The sequence below is a fragment of the Nelumbo lutea genome, chromosome 6, assembly GCF_056320005.1.
Source record: "Nelumbo lutea isolate HS-2025 chromosome 6, American lotus-T2T, whole genome shotgun sequence".
NCBI classification, from domain to species: Eukaryota; Viridiplantae; Streptophyta; class Magnoliopsida; order Proteales; family Nelumbonaceae; genus Nelumbo; species Nelumbo lutea.
The window spans coordinates 19,361,605-19,387,890 of record NC_142689.1 but is presented as its reverse complement, the minus strand read 5'-3'; the positions used below and the strand labels follow the sequence as shown (position 1 = coordinate 19,387,890).

The window sequence follows — 26,286 nt, the reverse complement described above, 5'->3', positions numbered from 1 at the left end:
AGTTGATGGTGATGGTTGTTTTATAATGGCCGAATCATGTTTAGTGCTTGGAGGGATGCAAAGATGGTGGAGATGGAAGGGATGTTATTAGATGTGAAATTGGCTAATCCAGTTCGACGAGGAAATATGCTTATACAAGGAGATTGTCTATCTGTCATCAATCTTATGAAGTCAAAAGATCCAATTGCTCCATGGCGATTGTCTATCTGTCATCAATCTTATGAAGTCAAAAACCCAATGCTTTGAATTCAAAGTTTTCTAAGTAATTAAGGAAATTTCTGAAGCGAAAAATAAAAAAGTTACATGAAGATAAGCATACAATTCAAAGATCTTTCTGTTTATTTTATTTTATAAGCCAAAGAAGATGTCTTCTGTCATTCCAAATTTTCAACCCCAGCCCTCCAAACTTGTGTGTATTGTGGATCATGAGTGTTTATGACTTTGGATACGGATATATGTATCTATCAATATTTTAATATCCATGGGTTTGACATCATATTTGATTGCAAATAGTGATGCCTATGGGGCAGGTTAAATGGTAAACCCGTTAATTGACATGAACTATAAAATTAGGTGTAATGTAAGGTAAGGGTTCCAAGGCATCCCACTAACCATAGTGACATTTGGAAACAAGAAACATTGGAACATGGTTTTCAAACCGTCATTGACTCGGATGATCGGATCATTCTTTCAGGAACCATTTAGGCAATCGATTCTGTTTTATCCCAAATTTGATATTTGGCCAAAAATTGTTGAATTGGTTGAATTATCGACTTATTTAATTATTTTATTTTTTATTTTTTATTATTAAAACGGGTCATTCATTTGAATTAGATGGTTGAACCATTGACCTGGAAACCGATGACGAAAACAGTTCCACTTCCGGGTTGTTTTTTAAAACCATGCATTGGAATATTACCAAACACCATACATATAGATCTAGAGGTGAATAACTGAATATACAAATACAAATTAGTACATTTTTCCCAGGGATACTGTATTGTAATAGAGAAAAAAATCAATTAAAAAGGTATCGTAGTTTTTTTTTTTTTGAAAGGTGAATACTATATTAGCACACAAAAAGGTATCGTAGTTGTGGGTTTGATCCCATGCTTCCATTTTAGGGCGGATGCAACTGACCATCTTAATTAGGAAGGAATCAGATTTGCTCCTAACAGAGTGCTTGGCAGGCCAACCTGACAATGCATCCCAGCTGCACATTGGGAGCATCTCCCCTATTTGTATTTTGTGTTGTTATTTAACTTTGGTTGGTGAGAAGGGATGCGATGAGAAAGAAAAATTTATTTTCTCATTTTGGCATTATAGTGTTTGATTGCAGAGAAGGGAAAATTACTGTTCATTGTCTTCCTTCGAACTCAAACCAGTGGCGTGCCCAGAAAAAAAATTAACAAATAATACTATATTTATAAATCAACACTTCAGCAACATGTAGGAAGGGTTTGTCTCCTTCAAAGTTGCAGAGGATACAAGGGCGAAGCAAGATTTGGAGTTGTTCTCATTGCCTCCAATCTTCACCCAAACGAGAAAACGTATAAAAATAAAAATAATAAATAATAAAAAGAATAATTGAGACCTGGTTTAACAAATTTGAGGGAAGAGAAACATATCTCATGGGAAAATTTGATGTGAGTGAAGAAAACTCTTACCTTGAAGCGAGTTTGAACCTAGAAAAAGGCATAAACACCTTGGCACGTTTTAACGGGAAACAATGGCTTTTAGCCAACGAACGATCATGTTCGTTCAAGGTTCTACAAGCACAAATGTAGATCTGTAAAACATCTACCTCTATACCACCGGAAACAATGGCTTTTAGCTGACGAACGACCATGTTTTCCCGACGGCATGAGGAGATAGATGATGCCAAAAGCGTGAAGAATATAGTCGCTTTTATTCTATAGTCATGGATCTGGTCTTATCTTGGCTAGATACTGTCGGGAATGCGAGACTTGATTGTTGTAGATGCAGGGAGACGGTGAGACGATGGCTGCGGAGCTTCAGTTGAAAGTCTCAACGTTTTTTTCTCACAATTTTTCTTCTCACCGAGGTTGCACCATTTCAGTGCGACTCTACATCCTTGGTTTTGAGAACCAACATTCCACGGTTTCCCATCCCATCCCAACGAACAAACACGTGAAAATGAAAATTTAATGGGAATATTCCCATTTTCCCATCCCAATCACAGCAACCAAATGTACCCTAAGGGATATGTTTCCAATAAATATGGCTAAAAAAGACAAATAGAGCTAAACTATTTGGTAAGTGGTTGGGTTTACTAGAATTTCAAAATCACATTTAATGGCTATTTATCCTGTGAAAAGACTCAAAAGCTTCATTTAAAGTTTCCAAAATTCATTGATTTAGGTATTTTGAAACTTTTTTGGACCCATCTTTTCGTCTTTCCAGCTTTTTATTATCAAAAGAAAAAGATTAATTTTCAACATTCTGAATTTGACGAAGCCCAGCAGAGTATGACTTGCCAAACGTTGGCTTTAATTTTCGCTAATAATAGAGAAATGATCAACAGATATTGTACAATTAAATGATTTAATTTGCACAGTTAGTCATATAATAGTATCATCAGATTCAATCTTACAACATTCAAACTTTTAAAAGACAACGACATTATCAAAAGGTGGGAAACGAACTAGTCTAAACTACAAGATTGTGCACATGCAGGTGTCTAATCTAGTGGGTTTTCTACTTTTTACTAAGTGGATGGCTTGGACTGGCCACATCCTACCAAGTGGCAGAAATATGGGTAGACCAATTAGAGAGAAGCTCTTTAGTTAAATCATGGAATCTTTTCCCTATTAATTTTCCTTGGATGTAACAGTTCATGATCATGTGCCGTTGACGCCTCTATTAGAGTGGATCATGAATTCATGATTAATCAATGTGGGCTATATGCCAGATGCTGAGGCTTATAATTAAGAAGTTTTGCATTATTCTATTACAATTATTTTTGTCTTTTCACAGAACGCATGCTATTAGTAATTTAGTATGGTCCTATGGTTCGATTAATTTTTATTTGCCTTTGAATCATTCATTAATTAATGTTACTTTTTCTTAAATGGTTAAGATGCTTTTACTGAATAAAAATAGTTGCAACATGCTTTCAATTGGGATGCGTGAGATGTGTGGATCTAAATTATATTGGGAAGGTTTCTTTCTTTTTCTTTTTCTTTTTCTTTTTTGTGTGTGTATTGGGACGAGATGGGACTCATTTGTACCTCCTCTACTGTTTATTTATTACTAACTCTGTCTAGCTTCACTTCAGATTCACATATTAACATAATCATGTACTATTTAAATTCTTCAAAAGGTCCATTTTCTATTACTCCAAATTGGAGTTCAGCTTCCATCAGGGCAAAGCCCATTCAAATAGCTTTTATTGCCTTGCATTGAAAATATTTTTGTACTTATGTGCTTTAGGCTCAGTTTGGAAGAAGTATTTGTATTTTGTATTATTTTGTATGTATTTGTATTTGTACTCTTTCCAAATTGAACCTTATTTCATGGGGAGATATTCCTAATGCAAGGTTGAAAAAGGTTCTTGGAACAGTGTGGGTAAGGGTTTCAGGCTTGCCCTGATAGAAGCCAATCTCTCTTATTTGATTCACACAAAATTGTCCTCATAGAATTTTCTGAATATTTCTTTCTAAGTCCGGATCGCCTGCTCACACAAACTCTGTCCATGTCTACCCTACCCACATAACATTGCAGCCACACAGAGAGAAACATCTCATCCTCCTACGTCCAATTATACAAGGAGAGATGTTATCAATTTACAGGGATAATGTGTTGTGGGTAGACGTGGGCAGGAGATCCAGAGTTTTTCCTTTCTTAATTGTATGTTTTATTTTATTCATGGAAAGATATATATCCAATGCATAACTGCAAATGAATATGAATGTGAGGACGGTCTCGTGAGAATCAAATTCAAATTCCATTTTCTCCCTTTTTGACATCTTTCACGTATATTCCCATCTTAATTCCATCGCTTTCCAATGAAACCCCAAATTACACTTCTTGTTATGCCATCTTATTTTATCATCAGTACTGTTCAATGTGAACCTGATCCGCAGATATCGGCAGTTTTGATGTGATAACAATTCGGACAAGTTGGATTCATCTCACAAGGCTTGATGCTGTTGCTGCTCATCCCAGCAATCCAAATGTACGCTTTAGTGGATGTAGCTTTCTCTCCTTCAGTCTATTCCGGCTTTAAGTGTGGTTATTTTCTATGGCCAAGGCATTTTTTTTTGGGTGCTGTCTTTGATCGTGATATTCCTGCATCTCCCCTGTTTTTCAGATTGTACAGCTCGGAAGCTGGATTTAAAGAGAGTTGCCTTGTTTTTTTGATTGTGCTGTTCAGCTGTTCTACAAGACTGTTTAATTAACAGGCATAACTCTCATCCATGTGAATTCTGGTCTGGTTTGAACATGTTATTGACAGGTGGACAGGTCCTTGTATCAGTATTCCACATCACAGTGGTGTATCAAAGGGGAGTGGTTTATCTCTTCCCCCATCGTGGTTCTTTGTCTCCTCTTTCGAGCTTTGGTGTAGTTTCTGAGTGAATGAATTCATGCTTTTCGTTAAGGCTTAATTTGAAGAGTACAAGTACAAATATTTACAGTGTAAATACATACAAAATTCAAGGCTTCTCACTTTCCTATTTGTATTTATACTCCTTTCAAACTGAGCCTGAATACCCAAACATAGTGATGTATGTAAATCGGGCTGTATAGGCCTATGGGTCAGACTGTCGTTCTAGCCTTTTTTGGGATACTTTAGAGGCTGGGCCATGCCATGCCACGGCCCTGGGCCCCAGGCTCGTGCTAGGCTATAGGTTAAGCCTTGGGCCAGGCCATGAGAGACATATTTCTTTTAAAAGATAAAGAAATGAAAATTTTAAAATAAATTAATAAAATAGACAAAAAATTAAAAAGATTGTAAAATTTTATTTTATATGAAATTTGATGTATATAAATTGTTTATATATGAAATAATAAATGAAAATTAAAAAATTGAAATAAAATAATATAATCATATTATATGTTATTAAAAGCATGCTAGCCCATGGGCCTGAAAACTTAAACCTAGGAGTGAGCAAAAGAATTGAACCGAAAAATCAACTAACTGAACTGGTCAGTTTGATTTTGGTTCGATATTCTTAAAAAACCGAAAGTTTCAAATTGGTTTTGGTTAACCTTTTAAAGAAACCGATGGTTAACTGAATAGACCAGTATATATATATATATATATATATATATATATATATATATATATATATATATGTATATATGCATAATTATTTTTATTTTTATTTTTTTAAATTGAATAAACCAGTAAAAACACCGCCTGTTCACCTTTTCCCCCTTTCCCCTTCTTTGAAACCTAAACCTAATAAGCTAATACCCTTTCTTAGTCTCTCTTGTCTCTTTGTCTTCCCCGATCCCTAGTGGTTAACCAAACTTCCCTTTGCTTTCCTCTGACATCAGTCGTCGTTCGACCGACAACCTCTCCCTTAATGACAAGTTTTCCCTTTACTTCCTCTCTCTCTCTCTCTCACACACACACACACTTGTCATCTCCGTCTTTGTAGTGCCAACCACCAAGCAACAACACTAGTCGTCGCTTCGCTGGCAAGCACCAAGCCAAAGCTATTAACCTTAGCCAACCCCAATTACAGCAACCAAGAAGTTGGTTACTGCCTTAACTCCGCCAAGACCACCACTTCTCAAGCGCTCTCTCTCATCTTTCATCCTTGTGTCTCAGCCACCTCTCAGGCTCTCACTTCAAGCGACCACCCACCAACTAGTCTAGCACCAGTAAATCATTGGCCACTACTTCACCCTCGCCCCTCTACTGTGTTTGTTCAGGTATTTCTTTTATTTTTAATTTTAAATGCATAAAAAATACCAAAAAATAAAACTATCCTTAATCAGTTGCATCGGTTCAGTTTCGATTAATCGAAACGTGAGCATCCCTACTTAAACCCAGCACGACCCATACCGTATTTCTCAACGGGTTATCTGTGTGATCCGCATTAATCAAAACTTTGGCGGTTGGGAGCGGAAGCAAATTTTATGGAAATGACACGTCAGTCCATTCAGGTCTGTACTTGTCTTTTTGACCAAAAAAATATTAAATATAATTACTCTTGTACCCCCACACCCATGGTAACGTGCCCGAGAACCTTCCACGAAATCCCCAAACTTTCACCTCCGGACCCTGGAGATGAAATTCTGCGCAATTGCAAAAACTGCCCACCAACGCAAGCGATGGTTATCGTAAATATCGGTGCTTATTGGTCTTTTTCATGGTTGGATCCCTTCAAAAATTTCAACCTTCATTTTGGGTCTGGTCTCTGGTAGTTCACACCTCTTGGCTTGCAGAATGCAGAGTGCGAGGGTGCATGAGGAAGCATAAATCACCAGAGTTTGCATTCTCTACACCCCCCACAATCCTCTTGGCGCGAATGGTCTCCAGAGTTTGATCATCTTATGCGTACCAATACCACACGTCTCCTTTCGGTTTCGTTCGGTTACAAGTTATTAACTTCTTTATTCCCAGCTCGGTTTCTTAGCTATCTTTACATAGAAAACTAGAAAAAATAGAAATTGTTGTTGTGGATTGGGACGAACGACGAAGACAACACAGTAACCCTGCAACGCTCGATATTAACGTCATCTCCTCCCTCAACAGGTTCGTCTTCTTTTATTTATGCTTTTTTTATTATTATTGTTTTTTAATTTAATTGTTTTATCATCTTTTTTTTTTCGATTTTCCGTATCTCCCACCCATAAACAATTTGTCTGTCTTGAATCGGTTCTCCATTAATTCATCATCCGGCGTGGCTCTGCACTTCTTAGAGAAAACAAAACCCTAAGACTGTCCGATATTTTGTTCTTCCACCCTCTTTGGATGAGCCGCATCCTAACATCTAATTTTATGTGCATTAAGGATCCTAGGGTTTTAAATTTCGGAGCTCTAGTGTTTTCGGCTTCCTCCTCTATGGAGCTGCAGCTGGTGCAGAAGGGTTTGGATTTTTCTCGGAGAAGGAAGAAATGGCTATTGCTCCTTGCGGCCTTGGGTTTCACCGGATTTGGCGTTTATAAAGTTTATAATTTGCCTTCGGTGGTCAAGAAGAGGAAGAGATTCTTTAAACTCATGGGAGCTTTAGTTTCTGTGGCCGAACTGATTTCTGACTCCGCAGATACTATGGGAATCGTGTCCAGGGACTTGAAAGAGTTTCTTCAGTCAGATTCTGATCAAATTCCAACCAGTTTGAGGCAGATTTCCAAAATTGCGAGGTCCGAAGAGTTCTCGGAGTCGCTGGTAAGGGTCACGCAAGCTCTGACCGTGGGAATTTTGCGAGGTTATCGTTCTGAAGCAGGGAATGACAATGGAGCACAGTCCACTTCTAGTTTCTCCGACCGGGTTATGGACAGGCTTTTCACTACGGCTGGGTCGGGTTTTGCTTCTGTTGTCGTTGGTAGCTTTGCCAGGAGCTTGGTCTTGGCTTTCTTCTCTGATCGTCAATCTTCGGGAGGTTCGCCCCCAAACATACAGGAGAGTGTTTCCCGTCTTGGATATGATTCCGCATCCCTCCCGAGATGGGTTAATGTGGTCTGCAGCGATAAGTGCAAAGAACTCATAGGTGATTGCATCCAATTGTTTGTGAGCACAGCTGTTGCTGTTTATCTCGACAAGACAATGGAGATCAACACCTATGATGAAATATTCTCCGGTATGACCAACCCCCAGCACGAAACGAAAGTGAGGGACATATTGGTCTCTGTCTGTAATGGAGCTGTGGAAACCCTTGTCAGGACATCGCACCAGGTATTGACCACTTCTGCTTCAGATTCAGATTCTTCCGCATTGACTGTTGAACAAGGTGAATGCCCGACTATAGCTAAAGATGAGGTTTCGGAGCAAAGGGCATTATTACCGTTGGAACAAAAAGAAAGAAACTCATTCGATGGGATTAAGGACAATGGATGGGTTGGTAAAGTGTCATCTACGTTGGCAGTTCCGAGCAATAGGAAGTTTGTTCTGGATGTTACTGGGAGAGTGACCTTTGAAACTGTCAGATCTTTTCTAGATTTTATGTTATGGAAGCTATTGGATGCTTTGAAGAAGAGTCTAAATGTTGCTCATGAGGAGGTTGTTGAAAGGGGTCTGGAAGTTGTCAGATATGTCAGTGCAAAGTCTTCTGTGATTGTAACTGTATGTCTCGCTTTATGTTTGCATGTATTGGGTGGAACCAGGGTCTTGATGCCAGCTTAAGAACACTCATTTTCATCTTTCTTTCCTCATAAAGTGAGTTTACATCATGGCTGTGTTTCAGAGCCTTTGTTCTGTCAATTTTTATGTCTTACTCCAAAGTCATCAGAGATGGGGGGTGCTGCCTACATTATTAAACTGCTGGCATTGTCATTTTTTCCATGTGCATCTTATAAGAGTCTCCCACTTGTGGCAACTATAAATTTCATTTTACTAGTTTGATTGGAGGAAAAGTGAGACTTAGTTCTTGGAAGCCAGGGGTTTTTAAGTAGCATTGTAGCAACCAAACCATGGCAGGATGCAAATACAAATGTGTTTGGAGATAACATTGGAGGGAACCTCTAGACCAGTAAACATGCTTTAATTTGTGGGAGAAGCTTGTTTTCTTGCTGAAAGATTGGTAGGATGACCTCTTTAATAAGTTTTGTTCTTGTCTGCATTTTTGAGGACGAGTTTGTTAAGTTGGCAATGCTCAAGCTGAAGGAGAAGAAACAAGTGGCAGGATCAGTTCCAATCATATTTGTACAGGTCAAATTGATGACTTGTTCCTTTTGTCATGATAATATGTTCGATACTCCGAGGGATCAGCTTTTTATTTCTGCAACAAATATAAAAGTAGTGCCTCTATGGATGGCATATTGTACAAATGTTCTTTTCATATGCATGATAAGAATAGTAACAAGACAGAACTTATGGTACATCTGACCATGATCATGTTTCCTTACAATATTTCTTTTGTATATTTAATGATAAGAAAATTTTGATTTTTACTAGATTAATAATGTAGGAGTTTTTTGTGCTCTGCCATTATTCTGACTTTAACATCTGTCAATTTTGTAAGGTTCACTGTACTTGAAACGTTTTCTAGTATATCTGTAAATTTTACTAAGCTGATTTGTTGTCTATCAAATTCTGAGGGACCATTCCCTTATTTACATATTTTTAATACTTTTGAAAATGTGACCATATTGCTCTCCTTTTTGGACTGCTACTACCACATAGGTGAGATTTAGTCTGATGCATGTCCTACATTACTAGTTTCCTTCCTCTTTAGTTAGTTTTCCTGTTTTAAGAATGTGACCTAAAAGTTCTACTAAGTCACCTTCTTTATGTTTCAGTTTTAACTGGAATAATGAATCTATTTTGTATGGAGGGAACTAGTGTAGCTCTATCATGATCTTTCTTTCTTCAATAACAATACTGATAGAAAAAGGAAAAGGGAAAATTTGATCATGTCAATACTGTGTTAGAAAGTTGAAAGCAACCATTCATCAAAAAAAGGTTGAAAGCAACGAGAAATGAAGAATCAGAGTTATTCTAGAATTATATTATCTCTTTATCTTCATTTTCTTTTCTGGCTAGCATCTTGTTATAATCAGTTGGAACTTGGAAGTCAAAATCATGCCATGGAACTTGGATATCCCTATGAGCATCTTGGACACACCATGGAGTTCTAACCCAGATTTAAGAATAAAGACTGTGTAGATGCATTTGAGCTTTCATGAACATTTACTCTAAAAAAACAATCTAATCATGCTGCATTTCTGATTTTGCATCATGGTATAGATTAGAAGCATTTAAATCCAGCTCAACAAGGTTCTCTATGCTGAAGCTTAATTATGTAATATTAGAATGCCCATTAAGATGGAATCTTGTGGATAGAGTAGCTTTTTTAGTTTTTGATCAATGGTTTATAAAGATGTGATTTCATGTTAAGCATTTGAGAATAATAGGATCTAGATCCAGTCTGTCCCTTTCCAGCTTTGTTGGCACTTTGCTTGACATTTCCTGTGATAAATTGATTATTCTCTAAGCTAAAGTTAGCAGAGAGTGTTGACATTTACACACTTTTAATGCAAGCGTCACAAGAAAGGACATATTGAATAAGGATCCAACATTTCTATACTTATCAAAAAAAGGATCCAATATTTCTATTTCCAAGTATTTTTCTCTACTTTCTTATCAATACAACACTATTGCCTTTCTATACAATTTACTATCAATTTAAGATTGTTAGAATGCTCGAGTCAGGGGTATTTTGGTCATTTTGGTGTATCTTATTGAAAGTGAAATGTCTATTGTATCTAAGTTTAAGTTATGTGTCCCATCTTCTATGAGGGACAAAATTGTCTTTCTTGTAACAAGTTTTTCATGAATAAAAGTCAAGTGGGTTGGCTAGGAGAGAGACTTATGAACATCCTCTCTTCTAGTCTGGCCGAACACTCTTCTCCTCTCCTTCTTCTTCTTTCTCTTTTCTTTCTTCTTTCTTCTTCTCTACTTTGACCTAGAAACAACTAGGGTTTATTCACATGGTATCAGAGCATTAATGTCTAGTGTTCGTTTTCTTGCTGTTGTCTTCTTCCTGGGTTTGCCGCCAGCTTCACAGTAGGTCTTTTTTTGTGTTTCGAAAGTTAGTTGTTGTGGTGCTGGGTGAAACTGATACACATATCAGTCATGTCTTTTTTTTTGTGTTTTCTTGCTCACATGTGTGCTGGAAGAAGAGTGGTAGACTGCTGATGTCCACGACAGCAGTGGTGTGGTGTTGATTGTGTTGTGGTGGCCGACATATCTATGTTTTTAAATGCTTAAAAGTGAACCCCTAGACCTTGTGTGTAATCAGTTTTGCAGTATGTAGAACAAGTGTTTGATGAAATGATTGAGTAATTTCAGTAGTGGTGTTTGGTGGTAAATGGTCCTATAGTGTGCAGTCCAAATGTTTGATGTGTTGACTGAATGATTTCAACTTTAGAGTGTAGTGTGTAATGTGCAATTGAAGAAAGTGGGTTGGTGGTATTGTAAGTGAGATAAGTCTTGTGACAAGTGTGAGATTGTGGTGTATATTTAGAGGAGACATAATTGAGATGGCTTCAACTGTAGTTGGGAATGACAACAAAACAGGCATCATGCTCTCTTCAGATTATCTAAGTGTTCAAATGACATCCATCAAGTTGAACGGTGAGAACTATGTACCATGGGCAAAATCTATGGAGGTGTTCTTGAACGCCAAGAGGAAAGTAAAACATGTGAGGGAGGAGAAACCTTCATCTGATTCTCCTAGGTTCAGTTATTGGGAACAAGATGATGCACAAATAATGACATGGCTTTGGAACAGCATGGAACCAAAGATTAGTGTGAACTTCATGTTCCTAGACACAACCAAAGAGATCTGGGATCATGCTAAAAAATTGTACTCTGGACAAGACAACACAACTAGGGTATATTAGTTATATCAAGAGTACTTCAATTTGAAGCAAGGAAGTCAAAGCATAGAAGAGTATTTTGCAAGTTTGAGAAACATCCGCAATGAGCTAAATGTGTATCACCCTCTAACATCAGATGTCCAGATCCAACAACAGCAACGTGAACAGCTTGATGTGACTAGGTTTCTTGTGGGCTTGAAGGTTGAGTTTGAGCCTGTCAGGGCATATTGGGGGGATCAGCTCTCCCCTCACTTGAAGAAGTTTTTGCCCGTCTTAAGAGGACATCCATTGAGCCAGTGGAACATTCTTCCTTCTCTGATAGATTTGGTTTGGTAGTGACTAAAGGGAGTAGTCGTGCAAGTAGAAGTGGTGGTGGCAGCAGTGGTCCTCCAAGCAACTAGGGTGGACACATGTTTAACCAGGCCGATGGCTGGACTGGAGGTCGTGAGTCAGGGGGAGGCTATGGAAAAGGAAGGGGTAATGCTCAGAGAAAATGTACACATTGTGGCTTAGAGGGGCACACCGTTAATTTCTGCTATGATTTGCATGGTCCACCCAACACTTGGGCTAACCATGTTACATCTAAGAGTAGTAGCACAATTACTGAAAGTCAGCAAACTGCATCAACCCCCTCCACACCCACTTGTGCTTCCAGGCAGGAAATGGTGAGTGTACCATAGGCAATATATGAGCAGTTCCTTCAAACATCTTAGCAGAACACGGCTACACTTGCCCATTAAGGTATGACTTGTTTAGCTTCCAAAGCTTCACCCTAGATCATTGATTCTGGCGCCTTGGACCATATGTCTGGGACTCCTGATGTATTTTCTTCCCTTTCTCGCACCTCCACATCTCAGACAGTTACAGTTGCTAATGGTTCTACATCTCCTATTTGTGGTGTTGGTGATGTTGATCTTTCCTCATTGTCTTTAGCATCTGTTTTATATGTTCCTAAGTTTCCTTTTAACCTTATGTCTGTTAGTAGATTAACTAAGTCCCTTAATTGTTCCGTAACCTTCTATCATTCTTCTTATGTGTTTCAGGATCTCAAGACGGGGACGAAGATTGGTGGAGGACATGAAGCCGGTGGTTTGTATTACCTTGATGGTGGTGGCCCTCCATTGGCTTTTCAGTCGTCTCTTACTCCTCTCCAATGCCACTGCAGACTTGGTCATCCCTCTCTCAAGGCTTTGAAGCTGCTAGTTCCTTCCTTGAGTCATCTTTCATCATTAGATTGTGAGTCATGTCAGTTGGGAAAACATCATCGAGTCTCATTTAGTCCAAGAACTGATAGTCATGTCTCAAGTCCTTTTGCTTTAGTTCATTCTGATGTATGGGGTCCAGTTAAAGTGGTGTCATACAATGGGTTTAAGTATTTTGTAATCTTTGTTGATGACTTTTCAATGATGACATGGATCTATCTTATGAAAAACCGTAGTGAATTGTTCTCTATTTTTCAGAAATTTCATGCTAAAATACGCACTCAGTTTGGTGTTCATATGAAAATACTTCGCTTTGATAATGCCAAAGAATACATCTCCTCATCATTTCAGCAATACCTAGAACATCATGGAATAATTCATCAAACTTCTTGTGCCTACACCCCGCAACAAAATGATGTAGCTGAACGGATAAATAAACATTTTCTTGAAACTGCTCGGTCCTTGATGATCAATATGCATGTCCCAAAGCACTTTTGGAGTGATGCTGTTCTTACATCCTATTTTTTAATAAATTGGATGCTCATGTCAATCCTTGGAAGTCAATCCCCATTCTCCGTGTTGTTCCCCACTCTGTCTCCCTTTCCTCTCACCCCAAGAGTCTTTGGCTGTGTTTGTTTTGTTCAGCACTTGGGTCCTGGAGTAGACAAGCTAGATGCTCGGGCTATGAAGTGTATTTTTCTTGGCTACTCAAGGACTCAGAAAGGGTACAAGTGTTATAACCCTAAGTTTCATAAATCGTTTGTGTGCCTTGATGTCACATTCTTTGAGTCAGTTCCTTTTTTTCTCCAATGCTGGGGTCTCTTCTTCTCCCTCTGTGGTTCCTCTTCCTGTTCTGGTTGTGGACCCCCTTCCCGTAGCTCCCACTCCTACTGCAGATGCACATCATATGCTAGTTACTACAGAGAGGCCGCCAATTACTCAAGTGTATACTCGCAGAAGTGCTTTGGCTCCTCCTCCACTTCAGCACTCGCCGACAAATCCTGCTACTACTCCTTCTCCCTCAGATCTTCATCTCCCTATTGCTTTGCGGAAAGGTAAACGTACTTGTACTTCTCTTTCCATTTCAGACTATGTTTCCACTGCTTACCTTTCTGCTTCTCATTGCAAGTTTATATCATTACTCTCATCGGTTCCCATTCCCAAGACTGTACAGGAAGCCCTTGCCTCTCTAGGGTGGCGGCAAACCATGGAAGAAGAACTCTGCTCTACAATATAATCATACGTGGGAACTCACCACCCTTCCTCCTGGTAAGCACACTGTTGGGTGTAAATGGGTCTATACAGTGAAGCATCTTCCTGATGGCAGTGTGGAACGATTGAAGGCACGGTTAGTCGCCAAGGGCTATTTTCAGTTATATGGTGTGGACTATATGGAGACATTTTCTCCTGTGGCTAAAATTGGTTCAGTTCGGGTGTTGATCTCATTGGCTACTATGTATGATTGGCCTTTCCTACAACTTGACATAAAAAATGCCTTCCTACATGGTGATCTTGTTGAGGAGGTGTACATGGAGCAACCACCAGGGTTTGTTGCTCAGGGGGAGGCTGGTAAGGTGTGCAAGCTCAAAAAGGCAATCTATGGACTGGAACAATCTTCTCGTGCATTGTTCGACAGGTTCAGTGAAGTGGTGAAGGCCTTTGGGATGAAACAGTGTCAGGTTGATCATTCTGTGTTTAGCTATAACTCAAAAGATGGAAAAATCTTGCTAGTCGTGTATGTGGATGATATTGTCATAATTGGAAGTGACAACAATGGAATTGACAGGCTGAAAAAATTTTTACAGGACCACTTCAATACGAAAAATCTGGGGAAGCTAAAGTATTTCTTAGGAATAGAAGTTGCGAGGTCAAAATAGGGGATCAACCTATGTCAGAGGAAATATGTTCTTGATCTACTTAAAGAAACAGGGTTGTTAGGTGCTAAACCAACAGAGACTCCTATGGAACTTAATGCCAAGTTAAGTGTGGATGCAGGTGAAGAGTTCGATGATCTTGGAAGACACAGAAGGTTGGTGGGAAAGTTGAACTACCTGATCATTACCCGACCAAATATATCATTTGCTGTGAGTGTAGTGAGTCAGTTTATGCAATATCCCCGGGTTCCTCACTAGGAAGCTGTTATGAGAATTGTTATATACCTAAAGGGTGCTCCAAGTCGTGGTTTGTTATACCAAAAAGGAGGACCTCTTGAGATAATAGGGTACATAGATGCTGATTGAGCTGGCTTTATATCAGACAGGAGGTCAACCACAGGATATTGTACCTTCCTGGGTGGCAATCTTGTAACTTGGAAGAGCAAGAAATAAATAGTGGTGGCAAGAAGTAGTGCGGAAGCAGAGTACAGGGCTATGGCCCATACCACATCTGAACTAGTATGGTTGAAGAACCTACTACAAGAGATGGGTTTCTCAATTGACAAACCCATGAAACTATACTGTGATAACCAAGCTGCTGTTCACATCTCATCCCTGTCTTCTATGAAAGAACTAAACATATTGAGGTTGATTGTCACTTTATGAGAGAGAAAGTGATAAGTGGGGTAATAACTACATTTCATGTGAGCTCAGGAAATCAGTGGGCAAATATCTTCACAAAAGGATTGTCTCGGGGAAGAATAGATTACATTTGTAACAAGCTGGGACTATATGATATATACTCTCCAGCTTGAGGGGGAGTGTTAGAATGCTCGAGTCAGGGGTATTTTGGTCATTTTGGTGTATATTATTGAAAGTGAAATGTCTATTGTATCTGAGTTTAAGTTATGTGTCCCATCTTCTATAAGGGACAAAATTGTCTTTCTTGTAACTCAAGTTTTTCATTAATAAAAGTCAAGTGGGTCGGCTAGGAGAGAGACTTTTGAACATCCTCTCTTCTAGTCTGGCCGAACACTCTTCTCCTCTCCTTCTTCTTTCTCTTTTCTTTCTTCTTTCTTCTTCTCTACTTTGACCTAAAAACAACTAGGGTTTATTCACAAAGGCCATGACCCCATGCCATGATTCCTTTCATCCCAGCTCTGTACACCAAGGTTGCATTTTTTTTTTCTTTTTGTTATCAATAGACAACCAAGGAAAAGATTACAAGTAATGAAAAAATACCATCTGATAAAAAAGAAAAAAAAGAAAAGAAAAACATGGATCCCTACACTACATTTTATGGATTTATGGCCCATAGGAAGGGGGGACCCTAAATGAATTCAGGAATTCAGGGAGGCTGAAGATTGCACCCAGGGTGTGGCAATTAGCCCTAGGGATGCTTTGAGGCATATTAACCCACCCTACTGATATACCCTAGAAGGTTCTGAATATAATATTTACTTATTAACCATATAGCAGCTTCCATACAAGTTTAGGATAGTTAACTGGTGTTTTTAGAATAGGACAACTTTTCCTAGGAGAAATAATCTCTCTTCCTTCCTTCAAGGACAAGTCTTGTAGACAGTCCAAGATCCACATGAATATGCAGATAAATCAGAAGATGAAAGAAGAGAGAAAAAAACTTACAAGAATACAAATTCGTGGATTTGAATAAATCATTCATTCTAATTTCTGATACCCTTACAGGCCATAAACAAAAAGAGGGCAATTTACTAGCCCTTTGACTACTTTCCTAAAACTACTACAACTTGAATAGTAAGAAACATTCTTATCGGTCCATGTAACATAAATGGACACTTACTAAATTTCACTAAGACAATTTAAAAATATTCTTTTAACTAAAACTGACACATCAGTACCTAAAATAAAAATAAGAAATAGCTTAAATACTAAGTAGGCGACCAAAAGGTTGAAATAGGATCCGATTGCTCTCTCATAAGTAGGAGTTTTTGTGATCTGATTGCATTTTACCATTCCTTAAGGCAAGCCCTAGGGGTGGTTGTGATAGCTGGCTTCATTAGAGAACTTCAAATATTCTTCGTTTTTTTTCTCCCATGAACCTCAATAAGATGGGAATGAGGTCAGAAGTTGTTTTGAGCCCTTGGTTTTTGGATGTTTGAACTTTCTTTTCAAGTTCCAAGTTAGATCGTATCAACCTAGCCATGCACATGCTATTGTATTACAGATGCTAAAGTCAGGGAGGTAATAAGCAGCATAAAGCTGCTAAAAGTCTGAACTGATAAAAAATAATGCAATCAACTTGTTAGCTGCAACATAGGCCTTCCCCCCACCCTAAGGAACTAATATGATCATTTAATGAAATCCTGGCCATGTTTTTTTTCCTCTTTATTTTATCACTATTTCATGTGATGTCAAAATTTCAGCTGCCACACCAGATGGTTGGATCACTGAACTGTTGATCAACATCCCTTTTGATTTGAGGCCTGGTTTATTTTTAAATTATTAACTTGATTTGGTCAACTAAATGGTCCATAGGAAGGTATTTTTCTCTAGGATGGACAGGTTGCTACTTGATCAATTTCTAATGTGAAGGTAGTCCTCCATTAAAGGGAGTTTGACAAGGAACTTGGTTTTCAGATGAGTAGGCATACAGCTCTGAGTCCGTATGAGTCTAGGCTACTACTATATTTCCTCAGATTGTTGATGCTAGTAAGAAAAGATTGCTAAGCCTTTTACTTGCAGAATTACATAGATGAATTGAGAGTAACATTCATAAAATCAATTAAGATTGTGGTCAGAGCAACTGGTTTGAATGCATTATAAAGTTCTGGTACTCGAGTGCTTTTATGGAAATGCAAAGAAGTTCTGGTATTACTTCTTTCAAACCAGTGGTTGCTCAAGGCATGGTAGGATCCCAAACAGTGTGTTGGAAAACAATCTCTGAATAATTGCATGCAAGGAGCATTTCCTTATTATCAGATGAAGATCAGTGTGAGTCCTTAACAATGTTCTATGAATGCAGAATAGCATGGGTAAAGCTAGTGTGGCATTGAATGGACCAAACAGGAAGGTGTTAGAAAAAACTGATTTTTAGATGTTTATGTATTAGTTATCTTAAGTGCTTGCATTTAGGCTTGAAGAAGTGGAATTAAGTGTTTCTTCTCGAGCAGTTCTTATTTTAGCCTCGAAAGGCAGATGATCATAAGAACTTGTTTGTGGTTGCTGAAAGCTTGGATTTAATAACAAAGACTTGCATCTTCTCTATTTCTAGGATTTCTTTGTAAATTGTATCATATTGCGAATTTAGTTTTCTCAATAGTATGCATTAGATGTTTTTTAAAGAATATGAATAAACCGGGTCTCGATTAACACTTCATATGCATCTTTAAATCTTAATTGATTTACCTCAGCTAAATTCTTGTAGTTGCTGCTAAGTAATGGACCAATGACAAGCTATGGTTCTCACGTATCATTTACTAGAAGAATAGAGTAGAGATGGTTTATGATTTTTAATTACAGGTTATTTGGGTGGTTTCTAGGACATTAGAAGGGTGGAAGGTAAGAATTGTTATGGTGCAAGCATAATTTGGTGGATTAGTGGAAGTTTTTCTATAAAGGAAGGTGAGCTTTATCATACTGCATCTCAGGGGGGTCACAGTTTAACAGAAATTCTAAAACGCATGAAAGCATGGTAGTATCAGGGGTGCTAGGGATCATTGGAATGTAGTATGGATTTTTGGTGGTTTATGACTTTACAGGTTTTGAAGATCTGTTAGAAGTTGAGGTTTTCAAGAAGCTGATCGATTTTCAGTCTAGGTGATAATCTAAGATTTTAAATGGACAAGGAGATCAGCTAATGGTTGATGGAAATTGTAATGAGTTCTGTAGCATTGTAATGAGGGCCTCTTGATGGAGGGCAAGAGAGGATTCAGAGCAGTAGGAAGATGGAGGTCTGAGGTGTCGATCGAAGCCAGACGTTCAAGTTCGAAGAGGAAAGGACCAAAGGTAAGGTTGTACTGAAAGTCAGAGAGAATAACAGGGCGACAGTGTTGGTGTCAAAGGAGGTTATAGCATGGATGAAAGGCTTCGTAGATGGGGCTATCAACTCTGGTAAGTTGAATGGTTGGAAAAATTCCATGTCAGTTCCAGGCAAGAGATGTAACAGAACTGAATAGAAACAAGAAGGGGTGGTTCGTCACTGTAGTGGAGTTTTTTGGAACAAATGGAAAACAAATGCTTTGTGTGCCGGAAGGGAGATTGCAGAAAGGGTGGGTGGCTTTTGTGCAGGTGCTGCAGTCTTACTTTGTAGCTTCGGAAGAGAAGGGAGTGGATGGAGGGAAGGCAACTGGACAAAAGCTTGAAGACCAGAGTAAAAAAACTCAGGAGGAGGCAGCACCGATTGGTACCTCTGGGAGTGTAGAAGTGCAGGGCCATTTGAGTCCTGAAATGGTGGTTGCTTGCTCTTCTATTCATCGAAGAATATTGGTAGGAGTGGGGAAGGAGGAATGGAAGAAAAGAATGGTGTTAGTGGCTTATAAAGGGGTGACAGATTGGAAGAAGGTTCTGAGTACAGTTGCAGGAGAGATAGGTGCTGGGAATGAAGCAATGCTGTTCCCTTTTGTGGAGACGAAAGCCGTGCTTGATGTAGGCAACCGGGAACTAAGCTTCAAAGCAGTTGTGGTGGATGGAGGTCTGATACAGGTTCAGAACTGGAGCCCAATCTGCAATGAAGTCGAAGTTCAAGATGGGTGTGTTTGGCTGAAGCTAATAGGCCTTCCATTTCACCTATGGTGGGACCCTGTTCTTGAGTATATAGTGCAGAGCCTGGGAGGTATTTTAGTGAAGGCTAATAGACGTAACCTGAGTGCAGTGGAGTTACAGGTTGCTGGTGTTAGACACGAGAACTTGCCGAGGTTCTTTGATATCTGTTCGGATGAAGCCTGGTACAAGGTGTGGGTGGCTTTAGAAGTCGAACGGTCATGGTGGGAGGGACGTCATAAGGTTGAAGATGATGAGATGGGAGGGTGGTGGTCACACGTGGAGGGAAGAGGGAGGGCGGTGAAAAGGTGGAGCAGATGAAGGTTAAATCTGGGGTTACTGTGTCGTTTGGGGAAAACCAAAAGAAGCTCATTTCTTCAGAATCTGCTAGCTGCTTCAAAAGGCTAGCGCGCGAGGCAACCTATTTAAGGAAATTAATTCAAATGGGTTTGAATTAAACAAAATTAGGGCGGGCTCTTCATCTTATGCTGACGTGACAAAGAAGTAGATTGCTTCTAGGAGCAGAATGGCTTGGTCCAAGCCGGTGAAGGTGGTGGGTGAGTTGGGCGGGCTGAAGATTAAATCGGGACAAATTTGGAAGGAGCCACGTGACAACTTAAAAAGTCACGTGGGTGGGTTGGAAAGTGAACCGGGCCACTCATTTAAGGGCCCACGTGACAACTTAAGTGGTCATGCGGGAGGGTCGAGCGGGCCTAATACCGAACACAGGTTTTTTTCGAATGACTCACGTGATAACTTAAGTTGTCACGTGGGTCGGGGTAAGGAGACACAACATAGACCATTACTAGACAGTGAACTTGGTCTATCTTCGTCCCAAATGGCGAGAATGGATGGGGGAGGTCCGCAGCAGCGGAAGTTGGAGAAGGGGAACTTTCAGTGGGTCCCTTGCTGGAACTGTGAGGAAGTTAGCTCCCTGCGACGCTCCTCAGACAGGCCGAATCCAAGATATGCAAGGGAAAGAGTAGAAGAGAGGGAAGAGGCGGATGAAGGTTGGGTGCAATGCAGTGAGGAAGATGAAGATTTGGACGAAAGCTTAGATGATGGTAACGTGGGCAGTGTATATGCCGGAGGTGACATGGATGGGTGGAATATTGCAAGCTTATTTCAGGGTGAAGGTTGTAACCAGACTAATTCATCTCCAAGACTCCAGAGTGTGCAAGGTACAACAGAAGGGGCGAATCGGGAGAACATGAAGTAGAACAGGAACACCACCTCCTAGGGGTGATTCAGGGGTAGAGAGGAGAGATCACTAGAGTGACCAAAGGACAAAAGTACTTTCCAACCAACTCAGGGAGACAGACATTTACCAACCTCTAGAACAAGAGAGGGAGGCCGGGAACAGTCCTTTTCCAACCTTTCCATCAATCCCAGGTAACAAAGTGAATTTGGTTTGTGCTACTAATGTGTCTCCTTGTCTTTGGTTCTAGATTCCATCCCGGTGCCATGCACTGTAGCCCATGAATATGTAGCCAAGCTAGATGGTGGGTTGTTTGAGGTAGTGGAGAAGGAAGTGAAGGAATGTGGGGAGGAGCGGGAAGGGAGGTATAGGAACGGAAAAGTGTGGGAAATCATTGAAAGAGTGTTTAGTGAAGTTGAAGGAATTCTAACTTGGAGGAGGGATGGGGAGGAAGGAAGAGGGGAGGGGTCAGTAGAGAGGAAGGAAAGGAAGGACGGTAGAGTGGGAGAGGAATGTGGGGAGAGAACATGGCTGGAGGCAGGTAACAAGATAGGGGGGATGGTTGGAGAGGAGAGAAGAGGGGCGGGACCAGAAGCGAGGAGGGAAGGACAGGGGCAGAGTTGGAGGGAAAAGTGCAAGAAGGGTAGGGGTGGAGGATTTAGTGAAAGAGGACATGATAGCAGAATTTGTGGGGAAGATGGGGTGTAGGTTGGAAGATCTGAATGTGCTGAAAGAAGGTCTACAGAAGAGGAAGAAGGAGATAAAAACAAAGAGGAACCTGAGTGAAGTAGAGAGACTGAAAAGAGATGCAGAAGGGGATAAGAAGTTCGAGGCAACAAGAGATAGAAGAAAAGGGGACAATAGTGGGTAGGTAGAGAGGGAGTCAAGAAAGAAGTGGAAATGAAGATAATTAGTTGGAACGTGAGGGGAATAGGGAGTGCAAGAAAAAGAGCAACAACAAAAGAGGTGATAAGGAGGTATGACCCAAATATTGTTATGTTACAGGAGTCTAAGAGAATGGAGTTTAATAATAGTTGGGCAAGGAGTGTATGGAAAGCTAGGGGGGTTAGCTGGGTGGTTGCTCCTTCGTGGGGTGCTTCGGGGGGGATTGTAACCATGTGGAAGAGGGATGCGGTTGAAGGCCTAGAGGAGCTGATTGCGAAGTATGCGGTTTCCATGAAGTTTAAGCAGCAAGAGGATGGTTATGTATGGGTGCTCACAAATGTATATGGACCAAATGACTACAAAGAGAGAAAGGAGTTGTGGAAGGAATTGGCTGATGTTAGAGGATTGTGGGATGGGCCATGGTGAGTGGGTGGGGACTTTAATGTGATTAGATACTCGGAGGAAACCAATAAGATTAATCAGAGGGTGACAAAAAGCATGTGGAAGTTTAACAAGTTTGTGGATGCCTTTGAGCTTAAAGAGATTCCTTTAGCCCACAAAACATTTACATGGTCAAATCTCCAATCTAGTCCCATCTGCTCTAAGTTGGATAGATTCCTGTTTTCTTTCGATTGGGAAGAACATTAGGGAAATTTGGCTTCGAGAGCTCTCCTAAGGGTGATCTCGAATCATTGGCCCATAGTGATTTGTAAGGAGGAAAGGAATGGAAGATCCACCCCATTTAGATTTGAAAACACGTGATTACTCTATCCTGGGTTTACCAATAAAGTAAGGGAGTGGTGGTATGGTTGTAACCCAATGGTGGATTGGGAGGGGATAAGATTCCATAAGAAACTACAATTTGTGAAAGCAAAGGTCAAGGAGTGGAATCTTTTGGAGTTTGGGAGGTTAGAAGAAAGAAAGCGTTGATGGACCAACTTGAAAACATTGACTCTAAAGAAGAAATGGGAGAATTTGGAGAGGAAGATAAGGAACTCAGGAGAGGCTTCAGAAAACAGTTAGAGGATTGCTTGCATAAGGAGGAAATAAGCTGGAGGCAAAAATCTCAGTGTAAATGGTTGCACGAGGGAGAAACACTAGGTATTTTCACTCTTTGGCGGATGGAAGGAGGAGGAACTTTATCTCCAAATTGGTAGTAGGTGGAGTTGAGTCAACACAACAAAAGGAGATAGCCGTGGCTTGTGTGGAGCACTTTAAATCCATTCTAAGAAGGCCGGTAAGTAGAAGGGTGTGGATAGAAGGTTTGGATTGGCCAGATGTAGGGGAGGAAAACAGGAGAAGGTTGGAAAGAAGATTTGATTCGGAAGAGATTAAGGAGGCTGTTTTCTTTGGATAGAACAAAAGCTCCAAGGCCGGATGGGTTCACAATGGCTTTTTATCAGGACTGTTGGGATATTTTGAAAGATGACATTTTGTTGGTGTTTGAGGAGTTTTTCAGGAGAGGAATTATCAATCCGGGTGTGAACTTTACATTTATAGCTCTGATTCTAAAAAAGAAAGATGCCTCCCACCTAAAGGACTTTAGGCCAATTAGCTTGGCTAATGGCCTATACAAGATCATTGCTAAGGTGTTGTCATTGAGGTTGAAGGAGGTTTTGCTAGACATCATCGCACAAAATCAAGGAGCTTTTGTGAGTGGAAGACAAATCACTGATCAAATCTTAATTGCTAATGAGAGTGTGGAGAACTTTAAGAAGGCTAAAAAGAAGGGAGTGGTCTGTAAGTTGGACTTGGAAAAGGCCTATGACTTGATGGACTAGGAATTCTTGAGGAAAGTTTTGATCAAATTTGGGTTTGGTGGTAGATGATGCAATTGGACCATGGGTTGTGTCCAAAATTGTCATTATCCAATGCTAGTGAAAGGGATAGTGGTAGAGTTCTTTCCAGCTAGTAGGGGTATAAGACAAGGAGACCCTCTCTCTCCTTTCTTGTTCATACTAATTGCGGAGGTCCTTGGGAAATTGATTCACAGAGCAGACTTGAGGGGTCTCATTAGATGTTGGAGAGTCGGGAGGACGGAAACCCCCTCACTCACAATTTGCTGATGACACGATTCTATTCTATGAATGTGGCAATGTGAGCTTTATCAGGAACTTGACGTTGGTGATACAACTGTTTGAGCAAATGTCTAACTTGAAGGCGAACTTTGGGAAAAGTTGTGTAGTAGGGGTGAATATGGAGGAGGGAGAGGTCATGGAGAGTGCAAAAGTGTTGGGGTGGTCATTGAATTACTTAGGGTTATTAGGTGACAACCCTACGAGGGAGAGCTTTTGGAACCCGGTGGTGGAAAGGTTTGAAAAAAGATTGGCCTCTTGGAAATAGAATTACCTCTCTCTTGGTGGAAGAGTTACATTGATTAAGTTCACACTTGCTAATTTACCCATCTACTTCCTGTCTGTGTTCAAAATCCCAGTGAAGGTATTTAACAGGTTAGAGAAGTTGATGGGAGACTTCTTGTGGGAGTCGGGAGAGGAGAAGAGGGATTATAAAGTCAGCTGGAAGGTAGTATCCAAGAGTAAAATTTGTGGTGGTTTGGGGCTTGGGAATGTTAGGAGAAGGAATATGGCTCTTCTAGGGAAGTGGTTGTGGAGGTTCCCCTTGGAGAAGGAGAAGCTATGGGCTAGAATAGTGGCAAGTATACATGGGCTGGAGCATAATGGTTGGGATGCTGGAATCAAAGCTAGGACTACAAGCTTTTCTCCTTGGAAAGCCATTCACAATCTGCTTCTAGTATTCTCCCCCAATATCAGGTATGATCTGAATTCCGACAACTCCATAAAATTCTAGGAACAAACTTGGGTGGGGAATGCCCCTCTAAAGGATCGGTTTCCTTCTTTGTATGCTCTATCTGATCTTAAAAATGAGCTAGTTTCATCCTTCAATACCTCGTCCTCCTCCAATTCTGGGCTTGGGTGGAATTTGTGTCTTGGAAGGGCCTTGAGGGATTCAGACTTCACTAATATTTCGAGCCTTCTTGAACTTCTTGATAATGTTGTCTTAGACCCCACAAGGGTGGATTCTAGAATTTGGACTCCTACCCCCATTGGCTTCTTTTCTTGTGCTTCCTTTTTAAAAGTCCTAAGCTAATCCACCAGTCCTGTAACCCCCCATTTCCTTGTTGATGAGGTTTGGTGCAGAGCAATCCCTCATAGGGTTGGTAGTTTTTGTTGGGAAGCCTATCTGGAAGGATTCAACACTGGTGATCTATTCCAAAAGAAGCGACCCAATACTTGCTTGTCACCCCATTGGTGTGTTCTATGTAAAGCGGATGGGGAGACTGGTTTTCACCTACTGGTGTCTTGCCATTTTGCGATGTCAATTTGGGAGTGGGCTTTTTCCCTCTTTGGGTGTAGATAGAACCCTCCATCAGATCTGTAGGGCCTTTTTTCCCCTTTTGTCTTCAAGTGGCGTAGGAAAAGGGAAAGGACTATGTGGAGAGGTTTGAGGGTTGCAGTATGTTGGACAATATGGGAAGAAAGAAACTTCAGGATATTCTTAGTGGCTGAGAGAGGTGTGGAAGAACTAAAGGCTATCATTCATTTTAGGGTTGTACGGTGGCTGAAATCTTTGCAGTTATGGAAGGAGTCCAGAAAGCCAAGGAGATGAACATCAGGAAACTCTTAATTGAAGGGGATTCGGAGGTGGTGATAGGGTGGCTGAATGTAGACAACAATGGTTTATGAAGGTACAGTAATCAGAGGAAATTTAAGTGGCTGGTGCGGGAGATAGAAGTTAAAACGTGTTGGGTCAAAAGATCAGCCAATTCTCTAGCTGATGGTTTAGCTAAACAAGGGGCAGAAAGGGATTCAATGTTTTGGGCTAAGTTGTAATTTTTTGTCTCTACCTATTCTTTTGTTTTCTTGATTGTACTTGGAAGATAAGTGTGTTTGTCTTCTTTATATAACATCTTTGGTGAATTAATGAAATTGTTATTGATAAAATAATAATAATAATAATCTAAGATTTTTGAAAACCTGTAGTGGTAGAACATTTGTTTTTGTCTTATGCATCCCAGTATTGCTGGTAGGAACCGGCAAGGAAGAGTTGGAGTTGGAATTTATAAGGACTATTGAAATCACATTCTTGTGTTGCTGTGTAGTATGGTAGTTCCTTGCAAATGAAAGGAAGGTGAGATTATCATGTTTTGCCGATGAACCAACATAAGGTTCCCCAACCCCATCCAGGCACGTAGAAGTTAGAAGCCAGCGAACTTCCTAGTATGATTGAATATGGTCATTATGTATTGTAGCATCTTGTTGGATAGGGATCGTACTTGAACATGATCTTACAAGTTACAACTTTTACATAGTAATATAATATATTTTTTGCTTTGCACTTTCTCAAATGAAGGGGAAAAAGAAGAAAAATGAGAAAAAGGTCATACTGGATTGAAAGAACTACTTGGAATTCTGTAAGAACTAAGAAACCTTAATTTTGGTGGTTCATTGTGGAATATGGGGATGGATGTCTGGCATTGAAATGTTTTTCCTTTCCCTTTTTTGTTTTTTTTTGTTTTTAATTTTTTGGTTCTTTTCTATTAAGTAAAATTTCATTAAAGAAAAAGATTGCAATGCATTGGCAAAGAGATTTCACCCCACAAAAAACGAGCATTCAAACAATGAAAACAACATAACAAATCAATTGCTCCCAGAAACTAATCCTACAGTAGACCAAGTCTGTCCCCAAGATCTTCTCTATTGCCATCTTTAAATTCTGGATAAGGAAGAGATTACTCCATGATCATCGAACAGATAATAGCAATGTCATACAATATAGTTGAAATAGAGAGAATTCCAGAGCAACTGGATCACATCAAAATCGAATGGAACCATTTGAGGATTGGCCTACTTTC

The 26,286-nt window shown here is 40.0% G+C and overlaps 1 protein-coding gene across 2 annotated transcripts; it reads left to right on the top strand.

Moving 5' to 3' along the window:
• Positions 1 to 5,720: 5,720 nt before the first annotated feature.
• LOC148847748 (Carbohydrate-binding protein) lies at positions 5,721 to 14,026 on the top strand. 2 transcript variants are annotated; one of them, XM_088952430.1, is made up of 4 exons: positions 5,721 to 6,730; positions 6,989 to 8,842; positions 12,558 to 13,771; positions 13,891 to 14,026. In XM_088952430.1, exons 2-4 carry the CDS (start codon positions 8,720 to 8,722, stop codon positions 13,907 to 13,909), a joined length of 1,356 nt encoding a protein of 451 aa, XP_088808556.1. In that variant the 5' UTR covers positions 5,721 to 6,730; positions 6,989 to 8,719; the 3' UTR covers positions 13,910 to 14,026. The 2 variants fall into 2 exon arrangements, with proteins under 2 accessions (XP_088808556.1, XP_088808557.1); XM_088952431.1 differs by lacking the exons at positions 12,558 to 13,771; positions 13,891 to 14,026 and having other exon boundaries at positions 5,830 to 6,730; positions 6,989 to 9,093.
• The last annotated feature ends 12,260 nt before the right edge of the window (positions 14,027 to 26,286 follow it).